At 47.8% G+C, this 17,328-nt stretch overlaps 1 protein-coding gene and 1 long non-coding RNA gene across 2 annotated transcripts in view; one reads left to right on the top strand and one right to left on the bottom strand.

Moving 5' to 3' along the window:
- ABLIM3 (actin binding LIM protein family member 3) overlaps window positions 1-17,328 on the bottom strand; it is a 108,714-nt gene that overhangs the window by 51,406 nt on the left and 39,980 nt on the right. The window contains exons 4-7 of the mRNA XM_077137368.1: window positions 14,543-14,726; window positions 12,143-12,255; window positions 4,727-4,853; window positions 630-723 (exon numbers count right to left, since the gene is read on the bottom strand). Of these exons, the coding sequence (XP_076993483.1) occupies window positions 630-723; window positions 4,727-4,853; window positions 12,143-12,255; window positions 14,543-14,726 (518 nt within the window). The remainder of the gene's footprint in view (window positions 1-629; window positions 724-4,726; window positions 4,854-12,142; window positions 12,256-14,542; window positions 14,727-17,328) is intronic.
- LOC143663961 (uncharacterized) lies at window positions 6,321-8,270 on the top strand. Its single transcript, XR_013166248.1, has 3 exons — window positions 6,321-6,555; window positions 6,930-7,013; window positions 7,856-8,270. It is a non-coding gene; the product is annotated as an uncharacterized LOC143663961 (long non-coding RNA).

Below are 17,328 nucleotides of genomic sequence, written 5' to 3'. Positions count from 1 at the left end.
TTATCTTTTCTTCCCACTAAACTCTCTCATGTTTCCAATTCTTCCAGATGGGAGGTCCCACAGTGTAGGAAGATGGCTTCCTAGGACCACAGGGTGTGAGAAAGCAGGCCAGGAAGGCTGGGAGCAGGGGCCTCAGGCAGGGTCTCAGCAAGGGTGCTGCAGGTTGTCTTTCACTGGCAGGGTGAGCTGTGCATCCGCAGGCTGAGGCGAGCTGTTGCCATGGTGACAGACCAGCCAAGGAAGGACTTAGGGAGCAAGCTGCTAGACAAGCTGGCTCCTAAATGAGCACATAACAAAATGCTTAAAAAATAAAAATGGCTTCCATTCTCAGGCAGGGCCGGGGAGAAAATCATAAATCTGAGTCCAGATCCAAAGAAGCAATTGATTATCCTAGCACAGCATTTTTTGCACTGGGAATAGTTTTGCCCACTTTCTTATTTTGGGGGTGGCTGGAAAGGCAAGGTCACCTGCTCAAGGTCATGCAACAAGCCACACTGGAGTAGAGGAAGCAAGGCAAGGCGGAGGTTATGGAAGAGGGGGTACGGGGTGACTTTCCTTTCTCATCAATGACCTTTTCCAGGGTGGCAGGCCATTCTGCCCAAGCACGTTTGTAGTTATTTACCACTCACCTCTAAGACCCTGCCGCTGATGTACCGGTCACAAGTCTCGCACTTAATGCCAAACTGGGAGTGGTAGTCGGCTTCGCAGTATGGAACACCGTCCCTACACAAGGAAACACACACAGGAAGAAGGAGTTACGGGAGTCAATGAGGTGTCATGTGGTGGTTCCAGGACCTGCAGCCAGAGGTGACTGAGCCGAGATTAGAAGCACTTGGGGAGCTCATTAAAAATGCAGACTCCCCAGACATACCTCAGACCTACAGGATCCAGGAATTCCTGGGATTCCCAATTCTCATCTTAACAAGCTCCCCAAGCATACATTGTCCAGAGTGCTGGCAGCAGGGCTCTCTTCTCAACTCTCCTCTTTATCCCTCTCAAGTTCTCATACCATTCTCTTCCTCTTACCCCAAAAGGCTCTTTTTAACTCTCCGAGTTGTATTTTACCTAGAAGAGATAATACTTGCATATGCACTGTATTCCAAAGGCACAAAGGGGGAATGCCTTCATCCTCCTGCCAGTCCCTGCCTTCCAGGAGCTAATCAATGTGGTTAATTTTTTTGTGCATCCATACGGGTTCCGTCTTTGATCAAATTTTTTGCCTGTAGTGAGAGAACCATTTTCTCATCATCAGAAAATAGAAAGCCTCCCCTGACCACCTCTTACGTGTGCCATTTTCATCAGAGCTTATAACTTCTCACAGAGAGACAGGGTTGTCGTTCATAATTATTCTCACGCTATCGCCACTACTAACAGCTGCTAATATTTATGACATACTGTGTGCTGGTTCTTTGCTTGTCTTTTATATAATTTCATTTAATCCTGTGGCAGCCCTATGAGGTTGGAACTACTATTATTTCCCCTGGAGAGATAAGAAAGCCCAAGCTTAGAGCTACTGAGTAACTTGCCCCAGGACACAAAGTTTAGGAAGTCTCAGAGCTGGGATTCCATCCAGGCGGTCTGATTTCACACCCCTGTGGTTGTGAGGACTGAAGAAGATGGGTCCAGGATACCACAGGGTTTAGCACAATGCCTGTCCTGTACTGAGTCCTCAGGCAATGGCAGCTAGACCCCTTGCCGAGGGGTCTTCGAGGAGGAGCACTGGTGCTCAGCTCTGGGGCCAACGTGGACGGAGCTGGGAAAATCGGGGAGCCCAGCCTCGCCCACTTTCCATCTTGAGGTTTTTGCCTATGGGGATTGCTGAGTACCCCTCCTGGGCAGCAGGGCAGGGGGTTCCTGGAGGAGAAGCTGCAGTGGGGACTGATGCTGACAAAGATTTGGAAGTGAGGCTTGCCCAGGAGACAATCTTCTCCCTCTATCCCTCGGCCTGCCCCACCCCAGGTTCTCAATTTGTGGGTGTGGGAGGGTCACCTTTGTAGGGGGATGAAGTCATGTGTCAGGAGGTGGTAAGGACTCAGCAAAATTTGAGTGTAAATGCCAACACAAGCTCATTTGGACCCATGGGTTGGGGAGGTCTTGGGAAAATTGGAAGGAAGCAGGTGACAAAACATTTAGAAGTTACTAAAATGTGAAGCAAAGATCTCTTAGCCTTTATGCAATCCTACAGCGTAGGACATCTTATTATCTCCACTTTTGCAAATGAGGAAACTGAGACTCAGAGAAGTAGAATCCCTTGCCCAGGTCAAGCAGATGGGGCTACCCAGTTGGGTGTCTGACTCCAGTGCCTTTAGCACCTGCCACGCTGCTGGCTGAAGGATGAGGAGAGAGATGCCTGCATCATCCCCCTGTTTTACTCCACCTTCCCTCAGGTTTCCCTGTCTCTCTTTTCTCCCTCTGCTGCTTCCCTGCAGGTTCTTCCGCTGCCCGGGTCCTTGCTGCTGGATCCCACTCTGACTGTCCAGGGCAGAGAGAGATCTGGGACAGCCTACACCAGACTCCCACATATCAAAAGGAAAAGGGGAGAGGCAGGCGGAGGGTAAGTTGGGGGTCTCAGCCCCAGAAGGCAGGTGGGCTCTGATTCTGAGAGTCAACCATATGTCCAGACTTGGGGTCCAGAGACCCAAGGTGTGGTGGGCAATCTGGGCCGAACCTCCTTGAAAGAATCTCTGAGCAAATTCTTCCCATGAGAATTCTGACCTAGGCTCACAGACTCAACAAAATCTTGGCTGGGGATTCACTAAGGGCACTCCTTACTTGGCAGGCTCAGAGGGGAATGACAACTTCCGCTATCTTGACATTCAACATGCTCCGTGATCTGACCTCAGCTCACCTCCGTAGCCTCAGCCCTGCTTCACTTGTGCACACACCTGAGCTCCAGCAAACAGGATGGATGTGTTCAACATTTGCCAGTGTCCTTGCCTTTGTCCAAGCTGAGTATTTCACCTAGAAGCATTCCTTCTTTGCATTTTCAAATCTTACCCTTGTTTTCAAGGTCCGGTTCGAATGCCACCACTTTCCATGAAGCTCTCAGAGTCTAGATTCTACTTCCTGCAAGTTAGAAGTGATCCCTCCCTTCTCTTAATATTCACAGCCCTTCACTCATATCTGTCTGGTCACCTGCCTATAACAGTATTTCACCTGATTTTCCTTGGGGAAACCACTCTCCCGTCTGCAGTTACTGTGGTTCACAACGGGCTGCTCTCGAGTTCAGATCTTCCTGGCCACTGAGTGGTCAGGAATTGGGCATGTGCCAAATCAGAGGCAGCTGTGGGACTTCTGCTGGCACTTTTGGGAAAAAGGCCTCTCTCTCTGCTAGGCTTGCTGAACTGATAGAATGGAAAGCTTAGAGCTGCTGGTGATCATCTTCCCTACCACTGGGAGAGGAGCTGCCTGGGAGTGAACCTAACAAAAGGAGTGACAGAGACGGAGGTAGACAGAGAGACAGGGAAGAAGAGGGAGAGACAGAGGGAGAGGGAGAGACAGGGGGAGAGGGAGAGACAGGGGGAGAGGGAGAGATTTTTGAAGTGTGGTCGGCATCGGTAAGCCCCTGGATTCAGAAACACCTGAAGCCCCTGTGCCTCTGGCCGTCCCTTTTTCTATAAGTCATTATAGTCCCATTTTTGCTTTTAAATGAGTTTGAGCTGGGTTTTCCCATCATGCTTGAAAAAGTATTAAAGAATAAAATGTCTCTTGAGCTCCCTATCACATATCTCCCTGTGTTGCAATTCTTTTATGTATATGGCTTATCTCTCTTATGAGACTGAGTTTCTTGACAGAAGAAATAAGGCATGATGCACATTTACATGTTTGCTATATCTTAGCATCAGACCAGGGACTGGTACCTGGGAAGTGTCTGCGTCATAAAGGGTCGAAGCTATGAGGGTCCATGACAATAACTTATTTTAGGTATTCGAGCACATGAATGTGGTCACTAGAGCCAGTGAGGGGACTTGTCCAGAGCTGCAGCTCGCAGATCTCTGTGCGGGTGGGGAAGGGCTCTCTTCTGATAACTTTATGAGCCCTTTTCTTCTCAATTCTCAATTACATTCATTCAACAACTCTGTTATTGACTGCGGGACAGGCATGTGCCAAGGGCAGGGATACAGCAGGGAGTAAATGAAAGTTCTTGCCCTTGCAGAGACAGCCATTAAACACAATCACTGGGGCTTGTTACTTTCCCTTCCTCTCCCAAGCCTCAGTCTTCACAGCTTTAAAATGGGGCTAAACACCTCATGGAGTAGCTGTGTGGGTTGGCTGTAAGAATGTATACAAAGCAGTTAGTAAATTTCTGGCACATACTAAAAGCTCAGTAAATGATGGCTAGTATTAGTGTCATTATTAAAGTGAATATGGAATAATACATGATTCCACATGGTGCAAGCTGTAGATGGAAACAGGCACTCCCAGGGCCAGTAATGGGGGGCTTGGAGGCAGTGAGAGGTGCCTTCGGGTCCTCTCTGAGGGGACGGCATGGAAACCCAGACTGGAAGGAAGAGAAGGAGCAGCATGTGAAGGATGAGGAGAACATTCAGACAGAGGAGCCAGCCGGGAAGGGCTGCGCTGTGGGAAAAATGCCGTTTTGTGGCCAAACAGAAAATGAAAGGAGATAAAGCTGGAGGTGCAGGCAAGGGCCAACAGCACTGACCCTATAGCCTGCAGAGGCCTGGGAGTCGGGGCAGGGAGGGTGGGGGGCGGGGCGGAGACCCACTTGCTGATGTATTCCCCTGTGAGGATGACGCTGCAGGTCTGGCATTTGAAGCAGCTGACATGCCACTGTTTGTCCAGTGCCAGGAGCGACTGGCCGTGCTTGATCTCCTCCTTGCACCCAGCACAATCTGTAAAGATAAGAGGAGACCGCTGAGCAGACCATCCTGGGCCCTTTTGACCATTGGCCATCGTTCCACGGCCACATGAAGGACACGCCTCCCTGAACACTAGCCTTCCCCCTCCGCTCCCACCCTGGCACTGGCACCTTCCCAGTGGCTCTGCCAGGAGAGAGACGGGGCTACTGCAGACCTTGGCCTCTTGACGAAGACTCTCAGTGTAAAGGAGAAAAAGACCCTCCAGTGTTGCTGTGAAAAGCTCCCCACTTGTCATCCTGACCACTGTCCACCCAAAGCAGCTCCACCTTGCACTGGCCCTGACCCATCCTCAAACTGCTTGGGTTGGGTACCACGGGCCTCACCTGGGAGCTTGCAGATGTGCAGAGCTGCAGAACCCACCCTGGATATACTGAATTAAAAAAAATTTATTGTGGTAACATATATATATATAAAACTTGCCATATTAACCATTTTTAAGTATATAATTCAGAGGCATTAATTACATCTACAGTGTTTTGCTATCACCGCCATCTACTACCAAGACTTTTTCATTGTACCAAACAGCAATTAAAACCCATTAAGCAGTAACTCCCCATTTCTTGTGCCCTGAGCCCCTGGTAACCTCTAATCTAATTTTTGTCTCTATGAATTTGATTATTATAGAGATTTCATATAAACGGAATTTTATTGTTTGTGTCCTTCTGTGTCTGGCATAATTCACACAGCATGATGTCTTCAAGATTCATCCATGTTGTAGTTGTAGTGTGTGTCAGAACTTCATTCCTTTTTACAGCTGAATATTAGTCCTTTGTATGTATATGCACATTTTGTTTATCTACTCATCTATTGATGGCTACTTGGCTGCTTCCATCTTTGTGTTATTGCGAATAATGGTGCTCTGAACACTGGTGTGTAAGTATCTGTTTGTGTCCCTGTCCAATCCTTTTGGGTCTATACCCAGAAGTGGACTCACTGGGTCATATGGTAATTCTATGTTGACATTTTTGAGGAACTGCCAAACTGTTCCCACAGCAGCTGTACCATTTCACATTCCCCGAATCAATGTGTATGAGGGTTCAAATTGCTCTGCACTGGAGTCAGTGAATTTTAAATCTCCAGCTGATTCACATGCATGGCAAATCTATTCCCTTACCTAGTAAGGTACTTGGTGCGTGGTAATGACTCGATGCATATTTGCAGAATGAGTACGAACGAATGAGCCTCTCGGTGCCCTGGCACAGAATGGAACTCACCGGGCCCACCCTAGCCCCAGTGTGCTCATACACCAAACATTCACCTTCCCAAGTGGCAAGGATTAAAGAGGCTGTTGAGAGTGTCCCAAACTGAAAGGTGCCTCCACTCTCCGACACCGTCACCCTGGAACGAGGCCGACAGGACGGGGCGGCTTGTTGCTCAATGTGTGTGTGGGGGGAGGGGCAGGAAGTGGAGCCAGTGTCCAAGGTACTTGGGAGATGCTGGGAATTCAGGCCTGGCTGACCGGATGGCCCGCTGTGGAGGAGGAAGGAGTTACTGGGCAAAGTTCACCAGAGGACAAACCTCCCCACGGCGCCACAGGATGGACACATACTTCAGAGCAGTGAGGAGAAACGAAACTGCATAAAAAGTTGGGAGAATCTGGCCAGACAGCCTTCCATCCAGCTGGGAGCCAGGCCCGGGAGAGAAGATGGATGTATCCTCATGTCTGGGGAGGGTGGTATGTCCAGCAGGCTGTGCGGAGGGTCTGGGCCCCTGATGAAGTGTTGCTGCGAGTCAGCTCCAATGTTACCCTGCCTCTCTAACAGCCCTTGGCATAAGCTGGGTGCAGGAAGAGCTCTCTGGTTGCAAAATGCTTCAAGCCCCAGGCCTTCAGTTGAGAGCTGGGAGAATAAAGAGATTTGGAATCTATTTATTTCTCTTTCTTCTTTCTCCTAGGATAACTTACTCTTCACTCCTAATAAGTATGGGCTTCAGAATGGAATAGTTTAGATAGGTCTGGCTGCCTCCCCCACCCCACCCATTTTTTGGTTGTTTGCTTTCCCTTCATTTACTTTTATAAGTATTTACTGTTCTAATTTCTTTGGTTACTAGGTGCAGCCTGTGCTCAGGGTGGTGAGGGAAGCAGAGGTGATTCAGGACCATGCATTGTGACCTCAGGAACTCTAGCAGTAGAAGGTAGGTGTCAGTGTAATAAAAAGCTGAGAAACAAAAGTGATAAAAAGCCCAGCTCCAGGCATCAGGAAGAGCTTCCTGGAGGAAGTGGCATTTGAGAGGTGGTCCGGGAAGGGTGGGCCAGGTGAGGACTGTGGATTAGGATGGGAAGAAATGGAACAGCAAAGAGGGTCAGGAGACTGCAGCTGGGGTGGGGGGCTTGGAGCAGTGAGCGATGTATGACTAAGAGCCTGGGCACTGGGGTCCCTGGGTCCTGCCTTCACCCTCTCTGTGCCAGGGCCTGTGGAGCTGAACAAAGCAGGAACTCTGCGACCTTGGGAACTCATTTACTTTCTCTCTGATTTTGTTTCCTCATGTGTGAAATGAGGACAGCAGTGGTACCCACCTCCTAGTGGTGTAGTGCACCCCCCTTTTATACAAAGGCAAGTGTCTGCTGTGACTTGCTCAAGCTCAGTGTAAGAACCCAAGGGCTTTCTAGGCCACAAATACAGAACATGCATCGCTGTGGGCCTTGCTAGCAGGTTTAATAATTCCATAGGTGCTCAGAGTTCACAGAGCATTTGAGCAAACCCTCTCACCCAACACAGGAATGGACAGGCGGGCACCCATCCTCTGCTAATCTCCTCCAGCGGTGGGCAGCTTTCCCCCTCCTGAGAATATCCACTCTGCCTTTAGGCAGGTGTGACTGTTATGAATGTCTTCTTCATAGGGAGCTGAGGTCTGACACCTTGCTACTTCCCCCTATTTTTATACAACCAAGAATAATCTACCCTCTTTTCTCACATGACAGCTCTTTCAAATATTTAAAGAGAACTATAGTTTCTTTCTTCTCCTTCATTCCTTAGATTTCACTTTTTCTTGCTTCTGTGGTCATCAACTGATCAGATTCCCCTGTGGGCTCCATGGAGTCAGACATGTGATTGGCCAACAACACAATTTTCCTCCCCTTCAATAAAATTTATTTGAATAAGCTGTACCCTTTTGTGGCCATATTCCAATAATGAGTCCCAGCCCTCTAAGTGCCAATGATACATCTGAGATAAATTTAGCATCTTGTTGTAGAATCCAGGAGATAGCCTAGTATGGTAGTTGGGGGCTGGACTGAGGTCAGGCCATGGAAGTGAGAGCCTCAGCTCCCTCCCTTTCTCATCTATGCCACGGGGACAGTCATTAGTGTCTTCCTTACAATGTTGGTGTGAAGATTAATTTGAAATTAGGGCTGTAAGTGCTTACCATAGTGCTTGGTAGGTATGTACCCAATAAGAGTTTGTTATGATTATTTCACATTCTTGTGTTTTTATCCCACCACCTGTGCACTGTCCGATCTCTGTTCTGAGGCTAGAAGTGAAACTACTGCTATTGGGAAGTTCTGCTGATTCCTCCTGAGAATTCTGGAGCACCTTCTTCTCATGGTTTTCCTTTTCATGTTATGTTAGTGGTCCTCCATTGTGCTTGTTTTGTAATTGTCAGGACGTTTTGCTTCTTCTTCCTTTTTTTCTTCACCAGCAATGGAACCTCAGATACCTCATCCCAGGGCTCACCCTGCCTTGAATTGGTCTCTGCATAGTCAGCTGTCCATTCCTCATATGTTCCTTTGCATGCCATAATTACAACCTTTAGTTGGCAGAAAGTATGACACCACCACCTGTTCCTTCCCAATCCCTCTGTCTAATACTGAGGTCTTAAAGACTCCAAACAGGCATTTTTAGTTTTCCTTGTCTGTGTTATTCATTCCACTCAGATCAGCAAAAATGAGTAGAAACTGGTAGGTTTTATAAGGTATGGCAAGCTCTCCACCTTGTTTTAGGCAAGGCATCCAGGAAGATAGGACCCCTCCCAATTAGCAAGTCATGTGTCTGGTGTAGGGCATCTAGGGAACAGGTTCCAGACTGCCTGGGCTCAAATCTAAGATCTAATGCTTATTTGTGTGATTCTGGCAAGGCATTTATGCTCTTTGGGCCTGTTTCCTCTTCTATAGAAGACAGATAAGAGTAACCTCCCCTCTAGAACTGTTATAATGATTAAATGAAATATCATGTTTAGAATATTTATGCAGTGTCTGGCAATAGTAACAGCCAGTCAATGTTAGCAATGGCGACAGTGGTGGGGGAAGTGGTGATGATGTGGTGGTGGTGGTGATGATATGGTAGTGGTGTGGTGGTGGTGGTGTGGTGGGGAAGCAGTGATGGTGGTGGTGATGGTGACGGCGGTGGTGGTGGTGGTGGTGATGGTGGTGGCGGCGGCAATGGCAATGGTGGTGGTGGTGATGGTGGTGCGGTGGCAGTGGCGGGGAAGCAGTGATGGTGGTGACGGCGGCGGTGGTGGTGGTGATGGTGGCGGTGGCGATGGCAATGGTGGTGGTGGTGGTGGTGTGGTGGCAGTAGCGGGGGAAGAAGCAATGGTGGTAGTGGTGGTGGTGATGGTGGTGGTGGTAGTGGCGGTGGCGGTGGTGATGGTGGTGTGATGGCGGTGGCGGGGGAAGAAGTGATGGTGGTAGTGGTGGTGGCAATGGTGGTGGTGGTGATGGTGGTGTGGTGGTGGTGTGATGGCGGTGGCGGGGGAAGAAGCGATGGTGGTAGTGGTGGTGGTGATGGTGGTGGTGGTGGTGGCGGTGGTGATGGTGGTGACGGTGGTGGTGGTGATGATGGTGGTGTGATGGCGGTGGCGGGGGAAGCAGTGATGGTGGTGGTGGCGGGGGAAGCAGCGATGGTGGTGGTGACGGTGGTGGTGGTGGTGATGGTGGTGTGATGGTGGTGGTGGGGGAAGCAGCGATGGTGGTGGTGACAGTGTTAGTGGTGGTAATGGTGTGTGTGGGAAGCAGTGATGGTGATGCTACTGCTGCTGATTCTTCTCAGTGAGGGACAGGAGGAAACATTTATCCTTCCTGCTGTAGACAGTTCTGGGTATTCTTCTTGGCTCCCATTGAGTAGATACCAATCCTGCTTTTCCAGAATATCTTTGTTCACCCTCCAGAGATGGAATATCACTGTCATGTAGCTTAAAACACCAAGTCCATTTTTTTTGTTTTTTTTTTTATTCTTTTCGATGTTACATTCTTAGCAATCTCTGGTGTCTGGTTTTGGGTCTCTCTAATCCTTGGGAACTCAGTAGACCTTTCAACATCTCCTCTAGTCAGGAGGCTACCTTACATTTGCTGCATAAACAGTGACCATCTTTGGGGAGAAAACATTTCAGCCTTGCACACTGATGTCTTTATTTGTGAGTAATAAGATGAGCCACAATGCTGCACATTCCTCTTGGAAAATGTTCATTTGCTCCTTTTTTACTCAGTTTCTCCACTTTTCCTCACCTTCTTCTACCTCTTAATATACAAAACTATGGTAGAGATATTTAGGATCCTCTCCTTGGAGCTATGCTAACACATGACTCTCAGACTCATGTGAGGAAATCTCCCACCTGTCAGAGACACTCAATGCATACAATCAAGTAACATAAGCTGAGAGAAATAAAAATGGATACAGGATCATATCCTCAATCCTTCTTTGGTGAGCTTCCTATACTAAATCTTGAAGTCAATATCACCTGCCACTTTCTATTCACAGAGCGTTTTATACACTACAACCCATGTTAGCTTGATTCTGCATACCAACACATTTGCTTACCATGATACCCCTACCTGGAGGATAAGGGGGAGACATTCTTTTACAGTTGGGTAAACTGAGTCTCAGGAAGGCTTCATGCATCATGCAATAAGTTGGCAGTCTCCAGCCCCCCAGTTTGCCTCTCTCTACTGCCTCATACATGGCCCTGCTGGTCTCTGGGCTACTCAGCAGCATCAGCCACAGGGCCATGGTCCAGCATCCCAGCATCTCAGCCTTTCTGTCATTCTGGATGATGTTTTCAAGGAGTTATGAAGGATAACAGTGTGTGTGCTCAGCCACCTTGAGATGGAAATCTGCTCAAAGCAGCCAACTATCTTGAGCATTACCAAGGACACTCTAGGAAGGCTCTGCAGATTCTAAGAGCACCTCTGATTTGATTGAATGGAAGGGTGAGGGAGGGAGCCTTCTCACTGTCTTTCTCCATAGCCCACCAAGGCTGGATGGACTCTAATGGAGCCCCTGGGAGCCTATCCCTGCTGACTCGGGGTTCTCGGCTTTACTCCTATGGCGGAATGCGGCCCCAGCATGCTGACTCTGCTACCATGGCTGACAGGCTCCCCTTCCCGGCAGTGCTCCCCCTCCCCACTGAGCGGTGCAGCATAGGAGGCTAATGGGTTTTCATTGATTCTGCAGACAAGCCCAACAAGAGTGTCATATGACATGAGAGTACACTGAGGCCCAGCATGGTTTATGGAGACCCAGGAGCCAGTCTCTGTGTGTGGACATTTGCAGCCAAAGGCCTGAGAAGGGCACCTAGGAACAGTGGTTTAAATATGTCTTTGAGATACACTTGAGTGGAATGGACATTTCGCAAATTAGAATGGCTGTTCTGAGGGTTACTCTTAATCCTCAGTTTCTCCCTACATCTGGGATGTGGTATTAAAATGTAGCATTTATCGTGGCCTGGTGTAGGTCCCCTCATCCCTAGTCAGTGGCTTTCAATCTTAGGAGACCGAATCACCCAGGAAGCTTATTAAAAATGCAGATTTCTACCCCTACTGGTTTAAGATGGACCTAGAAGCCTGCCTTTTTCTAAGTTCCCCACTAAAGCTGATGGAAAGGCCCTTGGAACAAACTCTAAGAAGGATGATCCTGTGCTTTGATCCTTGTAGCATGATTCGTGTGGTTTGCTCCCACAGCTCCTCCTACTTTCCCTTTTGTAAGATATGTCTGCAAATTCTTTTTCAGTGGCTTTTGCAAACACTGAGAACCCCTGGTGGTTAAACACTTGATCAGCTCTGTGGAGGTGCCCCTGGGGACCTGGATCAGGGGGTAAGATGAGATCAGGAGCCAGCTTCATTCTGAAAAGTCCCACCCATCTGGCTGCTATTTGGCTCAGGTCATTCCTCAGAGTCAGCAGCTCGCTTCCCCTGCATCTGTGCTTAGGGAGACTGGCTCTCTGAGTCTACGCCATATGCTTCAGGGGTCCTCCAGGGTGGGAACCTCCCTGGCTCCCTGCAGGAGCAGTTAACAATGCCAGTATGGGGGTGCCCAGTGGGGAGGACTCACGGCTTGGTCCACGGATCTTGATGGGCTTACTGCTGGTCATAGACTGGGAGCACGTTTGACACACACACTCTTTGCCACTGAAGGTCACCTTGTCTCCAATGGGGAAAGGCTTCCTGCAAGAGGGAAGACAGAAGAGGGAGAAACTCAACATCTCCTCTTCTGAGGGATTCTGTACATGGGCTCAGAGCACTTTGGTAACCTTCACAGCTTGCTCCTAGAGCAGCAGGTAAATTCATGTGCTGGTCAAAGCACAAGGCCGATCAATCCACTAGGGATTAGGAGCCAGGAGGTTGGACCTGGAGGGCCTGTTGGGTCATTTACATGATTTTAACACTGGGCAAAATATCACATATCTGAGATTAGGTTTTCCTATCTGTAAAATGAAGAGTCCTTCTGTATGAAAGGACTTTTTCATACTTATTTGACCATCCCCTTATGTCAAGGAAAACTCCCTCAAATTGCATATTTCCCAATATTTCTTCCTTTTACCATTTAGGATTTCTCAAAATCCTCCTTCCCAGAAAGAAGCCCCTAATTCCTCAAATCAAACTCTTCATCTCCTCTTCCGCATTTGTGCACAGGGGACTCAAGCTAATACCCCCCCCCCCCAACAAAACAATAAGCTGTACACTAAGCTCTGTTGCCCCATCATTCAGCAGCTCTTGCTCATGCCATTTGGGATCCTTGTGACATTAGCGCTGGGGTAGGAGTCAGGGGAGCCATGCTCTCTTGGGGGCCCAGACACTAACCCACGGTAAAAAGACATGGTGTGACCTTGGTGAGTCACCTCATCTCCCTGGAGCTTGACACTACTTCATTTTACGCCACTGGAGCCCCTAACTGTGCTAACATACGGGTCTGGGATTCCAGGGTCCTGCATCCAGGGTTTCTTCTTCTTTTTTTTCCTTATTAGAGAAGTTGTGGGTTTACAGAACAATCGTGCATAAAATGTAGGATTCCCATATACCACACTATTATTATTACCTTGCGTTGGTGTGGTACATTTTAAAAGTGGATGAATAAATGAATTCCACTGGGCGATTATATTTTCTTGCACATGGTGTCATCACAGTCTCATTCAGATGCTCTGGTTAGTTACTCTCAACTGGCAACCAGGTGGTTATCTCATAGGGGAGAATAATTAATCCATAAATTCCTTTCCCCATTAAAAATACATATATACTCTCTTAGAGCAGCTCGAAGTAAAAACCTAAAATTGTGGAATTGTAAGCCACACCAAACTCTAAAATCTATTCTATAATTAATTGTTGTGCTGTGCCTTGAAATGTATTGCCTTTTTATATATATGTTGTTTTTCCCAAAAAAGAAAAAAATAGTCAATTGTGATGATAACAAAACATTTATTTCTCCTAGTCTCCTATGTTCTGGAGCAGCTAGAAGGAAAAATCTGAGCTGATGGCGTGGTAGCCCATGACAAACTCTGGAATTTGTCCTGAAACTACTTGTTAAAGAGTGCTTTGAAAACTATTGCTTTTTTCTTTCTTTGCTTTGTAGAAATGTTATATTATACAATTAAAAAAAGCATTAAAAATGCGTATATACTCTAATCTCCATGCTTTACTCATGACTTTATCAGAGCTGTCCATTAAATTTAACATACTTGTAGGCAAGGCTGAGGTTTACTTCATTTTTCCATCTCTTTCACATAGTGCCTGGTGTACAGAGGACCCTCAGTGTATGGTTTTCTAAATTAACAAGTGAATGGGATGTCTGAGGGGGCTGGTGGCTGTGAGGTCTCCATCCCAGGAGTTATCCTGACAGAGGCTAGGCAATTATTGGTAATGATAACAAAAAGAATAATAAAAGCAGACACATTTATTACCAGTCACTGAGCTAAGGTCTTTGCATACATCCCATTTATTTTCATGAAAACCCAAAGAGAGTAGAATGGCTTTGAGCCCCATTTAACCGACGAGGAAGCTGAGGCTTATAAAGCAGGGATGACTTGGTAAGGTCACCTGCCAGCAAGAGTGGCCTCAGGGTGATGCAGGAAGACCATACACAGGCATCCCTGTGCTGCGTGTGGGTGAGGATGCAGAAGGCTGGGCCAGATTTGCAGTCTCTAATCTGAATTTCGAGAGACCAGGGCTTCTGGGGGCCTCTCAATAGGAAATGGGAGGCTGAGTGTGGGGCTTGGAGCCTTACCTTGCTTTCGTCATGGGACAAACTGGTGTTCTACATTAGCTCACATTTGAAGAAAAAAAAAGATACAGCTGTTAAAAGGTTTGAAATCTGGCCATGGTCAGATCCTTTCATCCTTGAGACTCTAGGAATCCCAGTGTCCGACATAAAGCCCTATGACCCCAGAACTACCTGGGAAGAGGTCAAGTCTTTCCCCTCCCCATAGAGGGACCCTGGTGCTACCCCCCTCCAGCTCACCTGCAAAGGCTGCACACAAAGCACTTGGGGTGGTAGGTGCGGCCCAGGGCGGAGATGACTTCGCCTGTGATGAAATCCCGGCAGCTGTCGCAGCGCGTGCCATAGAGCTGCTGGTAGTCCTGGGTGCAGATGTACTCTTGGTTCTTGAAGAAGAAGCCCGACTGGGCCAGGCCACAGCCACACACTTGGGGAAACAAGGAGGCAAGGGCAGGTTGAGTCCAGGAAGGGCCTGCAAGCACGAAGGCCTGTGGGGGGCAAGGCTGGTATCCGATTGTATCATGAGTGGCCAGAGCACATCAGACTTCACTGGCCTTTGGGGGAGCAGTCCCCTAAGTATGCACATCAAATGCATCTGGGAACTTGTAAAGATGTAGCTGCCTGGGGGCATCTCTGGGGGTAGAGCCCAGGCATCTACATTTTAATCCACTCTGCTACACCCAAGAACCTCCGATGATGTTCAATCCTCTCAGTCACGGATGAAAAGTTTAAGGCCGCATGGCTCATGCAATGATATATAGCTGGTATTATCATAAATATGATAAAAGAATCATTCAGTAGAGAGTTTCCTCAGCACTTCCTATGTGCATAACTCTCTGTTGGGTGCAGAGAAGTGTGGGGAGCACAACCTTCAAATCCCAAACTATAGACAACTAAGGATGGCAATGGGATGGAAGATTTAAAGTTCACACTCTGCCCTCAGCATACCATAAAGGGTAGGCCTGTTCCCACCAAGATAGATAAAGCACAACCCCTGACCTCCAAGGAGCTAACAATGAATTTGAAGAGAAATACATATAGAAAAGCACCACACATAATGGGCTACAGCGTGCAGGGGTAGTGCAGGCAGCAAGTGCTGCGAGTGTGCAAGGAGAGAGCACTGTCAGAGGGAGGGATTATGGGAGGCTTCTTGGAGGAAGTGCATCTGAGTTGAGCTTTGAAGGAACTGAAAGAGCTAAAGGACAGAGAGAGGAGGCTGCAAGTTATATTTGCGTGGTGGTAGGGCTAGGGTGCGGGTAATGTTACAGCAAGGATGGGTCAGCCAGGAAGAGGGTGGTCAGCAATCAAAGGGAAGGAGCTGGAGAATCCATTTACGTCATTATGACCAGTTCCCCTTGTTCTGAGTCTGTAATCACCAAGCAGCTGTGGGATAGTTTGACCTTCCACGTGGATTGCCTCTGGGAGAGAAGGTGTTGGTCGGACCAACGTGAACTAGTCCAATAGAGATGTGGATTTTGCTGGGTACATTAATAAACAGGCACCCTGGTTTTATACATGGGTTTCCTGAGGACTTGGTTAGCAGAAGTCAGCATTCTCAAGGGTATCAATGGGGGGGAGCGGGAATCAAAGTGATGGAGTTTCCAAGCTTGCAATTCTGAGGAGTGAACCTGTGCCGGGCTGATATTACCCCTGTGTAGACCACTTCACCTCACCTTTAACAGGGAAAGTTGCTTTGGAAAAGTAGTCTGGTTTAAAATAGAAGGGACTTACGGATGAATGCCAAAGATATTTAGCAAGTACCTTGTTTTCCTTTGCAGGCCAGAGGCAGGATTAAAGGGCCAGGCTGGGTGAGGAGGAGGGTGGCTCCAGAGGTCAAAGCCTGATGGGAAATAGTGCAGGACAGCGGGGGCCACAGTGTCTGGGAGTCAGACTCCCTGGGCTCTTGGTTCATCACTGCCTCTGTCTCTCAGGTGACAATGATCTCTGACCTCACTTCTTTGGGGTCTTTCATTACTTATATGTGAAACGAAGACGCTGCACTAGAAACAACCTGAGCTTTTCTTTTAGAATTGACATCTTATGAGTGAGAAAGAAAGCATCCTTTGGGGCTTACCATGTGCCTGAACATTTAAAACCCAGTGTGATGACTTCTAGGGGCAACGTGGGATTGAGACTGGCCCTGGCACTGTGGGATTGACAGTGCCATTCTGACCAAAAGGGGGAAAAGAATTGTAACAAATAAGGTATCAGTGGCTGAGAGAGTTCAAATAGATTTGAGAGGCTACTCTGGAGGCTACTGTTATGCAAGCTTCAACTAGACCTTGCTATTTATCATGGTTTGCCAAACCCCAACCAAAACCATTCCTGCCAAACCTAATGAAAACCTAGGGCTTTACAAAGATTCTACAAAGGTTCCATGTGCTAGGATTGCTTTCCAGAAACCTACATTCTCCAGATGGGTTCCTAGGCCAGATAAATCCTGAATCCCATAGGGGCCTGCCTCTCCAGAACATCACGTAGTTCCATTCCCTTAGCCCATATTATCGACAGGCCCTTTCAACATGAAAAAGTTAGAATGGGCATGGCTCAAACACTCCTAGAGTGGGAGAAAGATCAAAGGAAATGGTGGAGTTCTACAGAGAAGATAGAATTTAACAAATGAGTATGACTGCTGAAGCATTATATTGATATTTCTTTTAATCTCCAGTGTCTTGGAGCAGCTAGTAATAAAAACCTAAAATTGTGGAACTGTAACCCATCCTAAATTCTGAAATCTGTTCTACAACTAATTGTTGCAATGTGCTTTGAAATTTACTGTTGTTTTGGTACATGTTATTTTTCACAAAGAAGAAAAAAAGAACTGTCTAGTGTGAGGTAGAGCTGGAGGCCCTGTAAGGCCACCCTGGGGGAGAAGGAGGATTCATGGAATGGAGGGGGGTAGGTGGGGTTTGAGGAAGGTGTCATCCTTCATTAGGCATCATGAAAATTCATCACATCAAACAATGCCTGGTCTCAAGGGTGGGCAAGGCCAGAGTACACGCTGTTCTGGGGTGTGCAGGTGGCGAATC

Source organism: Tamandua tetradactyla, chromosome 20 (assembly GCF_023851605.1).
Source record: "Tamandua tetradactyla isolate mTamTet1 chromosome 20, mTamTet1.pri, whole genome shotgun sequence".
NCBI classification, from domain to species: Eukaryota; Metazoa; Chordata; class Mammalia; order Pilosa; family Myrmecophagidae; genus Tamandua; species Tamandua tetradactyla.
The sequence above is the reverse complement of the archived record's forward strand: the minus strand, read 5'-3'. Positions and strand labels throughout refer to the sequence as shown.